The sequence below is a fragment of the Montipora capricornis genome, chromosome 13, assembly GCF_036669925.1.
Source record: "Montipora capricornis isolate CH-2021 chromosome 13, ASM3666992v2, whole genome shotgun sequence".
NCBI lineage: Eukaryota > Metazoa > Cnidaria > Anthozoa > Scleractinia > Acroporidae > Montipora > Montipora capricornis.
Genome location: NC_090895.1, coordinates 7,594,018 through 7,596,917, shown reverse-complemented (window position 1 = coordinate 7,596,917; position 2,900 = coordinate 7,594,018). Strand labels below are relative to the sequence as shown.

Here is a 2,900-nt window from a genome sequence, read left to right as displayed (position 1 = left end):
GATTTTTATTACAATGTGTATATTTAGTTAAAATTTCGCACTTATCTCATTATTTTTTTTTCCATCAAAGTTTACAGTAAACTGATGTTCACATCACCGTACAATGGCAAAAGTATTTTTGGTGCAATTGGATCTAATGTTACATTCACATGGAGCTTTTCTGGTGGAGTTAAATCCGTTACTTGGGGACTTAACAATCCAAGTGGAACCAACTTAGTAGTTCTCGATCCTACTGGAGGAATATCAGTTCAAGCTCCACCCGCTTACAGCCAACGTGTTAGTGGACTCTTTGTTGGTAATGCCTCCTCTGATCAGGCCACATTTACCATCAGTGGCATAAAAAGTTCAGATGATGGAGTTTATAATTGCCAGCTTTACAAAGATGAAGGTTATATGCCTGTCACAAAACTTGATCATGTGCAATTGAGTGTGGAAGGTGAGTGAGGTTACAGATGCATGAAATTTCCATAGAACAGGTGATTTTGTCGATAATATCTCTCTATGAGTTGACGTGTTGGTCGAGTCTGCAAGGTTTAAAAAATAGGGGTCTACACGGCACATCAGCAGTGGTGCTATATTACATGTTCCCATAGAATTAGAAATAATGTATTAGTAGCACATTTTAATTACAGTACCTGACCAAGAACACAACTGTACAATTGTTTGTCTATCAATATCCCACTCACACTCTTGTCTTCCAAGTGGGGCTGCAGCGATACACCGGTGCACCGGTGAACCGCGATATTTTTTGTACCGATACGAATATCGATATTTGAATGGGATATCGCTGTATCGCAAAACAAAATGTTCCTCATCAAAAATCAGAAATTACTTTACCAACATTCAGAAATTACTGTTTCAATCAGGTTAATGACTTCTCACCCTAGTACAAGCCTTTTTTTGACCACAGGGCTTCGTCCTTGCTTAGTATCGCTTCGCATGCTCTCGATCACGTATTTTTCAAGATGGCGGCATGAACGCATCCATAGTTCCAATAAGTTGTCAGCAGACACAGTCTTACGCGCCCACAGCAAAAACACGCGGTCGTTCACCAAAATGTCTTCCTCTGTTGAGTTACAACCAGCAGCGTCCTCGTTTAAATCAAAGGTGTGAAAAGACTTTGGATTTAAAGTACTTTACGATGCCCAAGGGGTAAGGAACGTTGTTAAAGAAATCGTAATTTGTCACAATACACTGGCTCAACGACCAACATGTCATTTCATTCCCAACGATATCATCCATCGAGTGCATCGACTAAAGCGTGTTCAAGTACTACAGCCTCCTCCCCAAGTCAGTCAAAATCTGGTTCGTCTAAACTGCTTCAAGTTCTGGAGCTCCGATATAAAGTGACTTCACGCACGTACTTCCATCTTTATATACCATTTGCGGCCCCGCCCCCGCCCCCGCTAATAATACATAACTACCACTGCCCATTACATTTCTCAAGACTGGAAGCTTGAAAAAAAGTGTTGGAGACTACAACCTTGCCATGCGCACACACAGGAGAGGCTTTAGGGGAAGCCCTCAATGACACAGCTACAAGGTGGAACACAAAACGTCAACATGGTGTGAATTGCGTTGTGACTGCCATTGCTAGCAATATAACACTGGGTGTAAAACTAAGTGGGCTGCAGCCCCATGTGGATGCTTTGCACACACAATAAATTTAGCAACAAAACGTGGTTTAGAGGTCCCTAAACTGAATCAGCTAGTTGGCCGTGTGAGAAGAGTAGTGTCGTACTTTAATCGAAGTCCCAAAGCCTCTCATGTCTTAAAAGAGAGGCTTGCTTTGTTGAAAATTGAAGGGCCAAAATAAACTTATCATAGATGTGAGTACAAGATGGAATAGCACTCATGATATGCAAAGATTTGCACTTCTGGAACCTGATGTTATGGCCACTCTTATGACAAAAGAAGTGAGAAAAGAAATAAAGGATGTGTACACTTTATCAGAAGAAGATGTAAACAACATTGAAAGGGCTATTGAAACCCTGAAACCACTAAAAACAATCACTACTGTTTTGTGCGATGCAACCAACCCAACTGTGTCTCTGATTTTACCTCTAAAGAACACTTTCTTGAAAGTTACATCTCCAGACCCAGATGATTGTGTACTTATAAGAGATGTCAAGAAGGCTATTCATAGTGATTTGCTGTCCAGGTATGAGGATCGTGAGCTCGGAATATTTCTCTTCCTGGCCTCAGCAATTGATCCAAGGTTTCACTCTCTATCCTACATCACTGGCGAAGAGCGAACTCGTGTGTTTGCTGAACTAGCAGTGAATGTTGAGAAAGTTAGAAAAGCTGTTGACACCCATCTACTTCAGGTATTTATACCATAAATTCTATCATTCCAATATCCTTGTAGTGAAGTATATATTTTATTATCATTTATTCAAGCACCTCTCAAATCATTAAATAAATAATTATGAAAGGAAGATATTTTTTATTCATACAATCATTTATAGGTCAAGGCTGAACCAGTTGTTAATGAGTCTGTTGAGAGAAGGGACACAAACCCTTCTGTAGTAACTGAAAGCCTTCCTCAGCTGCCTAGCCTGCCTGTATTGCCTAGCTTACCAGTTTCCTGAATCAGCTGAGTTTTCTGTTCAAGACAAACCAGAGGAGTTAAAAGCCCCTGACTCCCCTCCACGCAAGAACACTGCCATGTCAGAGCTTTTTGGTGATGTATTTTTTACCTCTGTAGTGCCAGGGTCAGGGTGCTCACTCCAGCAACAAATTGAAGAAGAGCTGTGTAGATTTAAAGCTGAGCCATGTATTGCTCCAGAAAGTAACCCATTAGATTGGTGGAAGTCCAAATGAGCTTAAGTACCCCCTTTTAGCATTGTTTGCAAAGTGTGTTCTGGCTATCCCTGGAATCTCAGAGTCAAGCGAAAGAA

At 40.9% G+C, this 2,900-nt stretch overlaps 1 protein-coding gene across 1 annotated transcript in view; it reads left to right on the top strand.

The window, feature by feature from the left end:
- The first annotated feature begins 299 nt into the window (after nucleotides 1–299).
- Nucleotides 300–2,900, top strand: part of LOC138029810 (vascular cell adhesion protein 1-like) — a 44,936-nt gene continuing 42,335 nt past the window's right edge. The window contains exon 1 of the mRNA XM_068877632.1: nucleotides 300–436. Within this exon, the coding sequence (XP_068733733.1) occupies nucleotides 394–436 (43 nt within the window). The 5' untranslated portion in view covers nucleotides 300–393. The remainder of the gene's footprint in view (nucleotides 437–2,900) is intronic.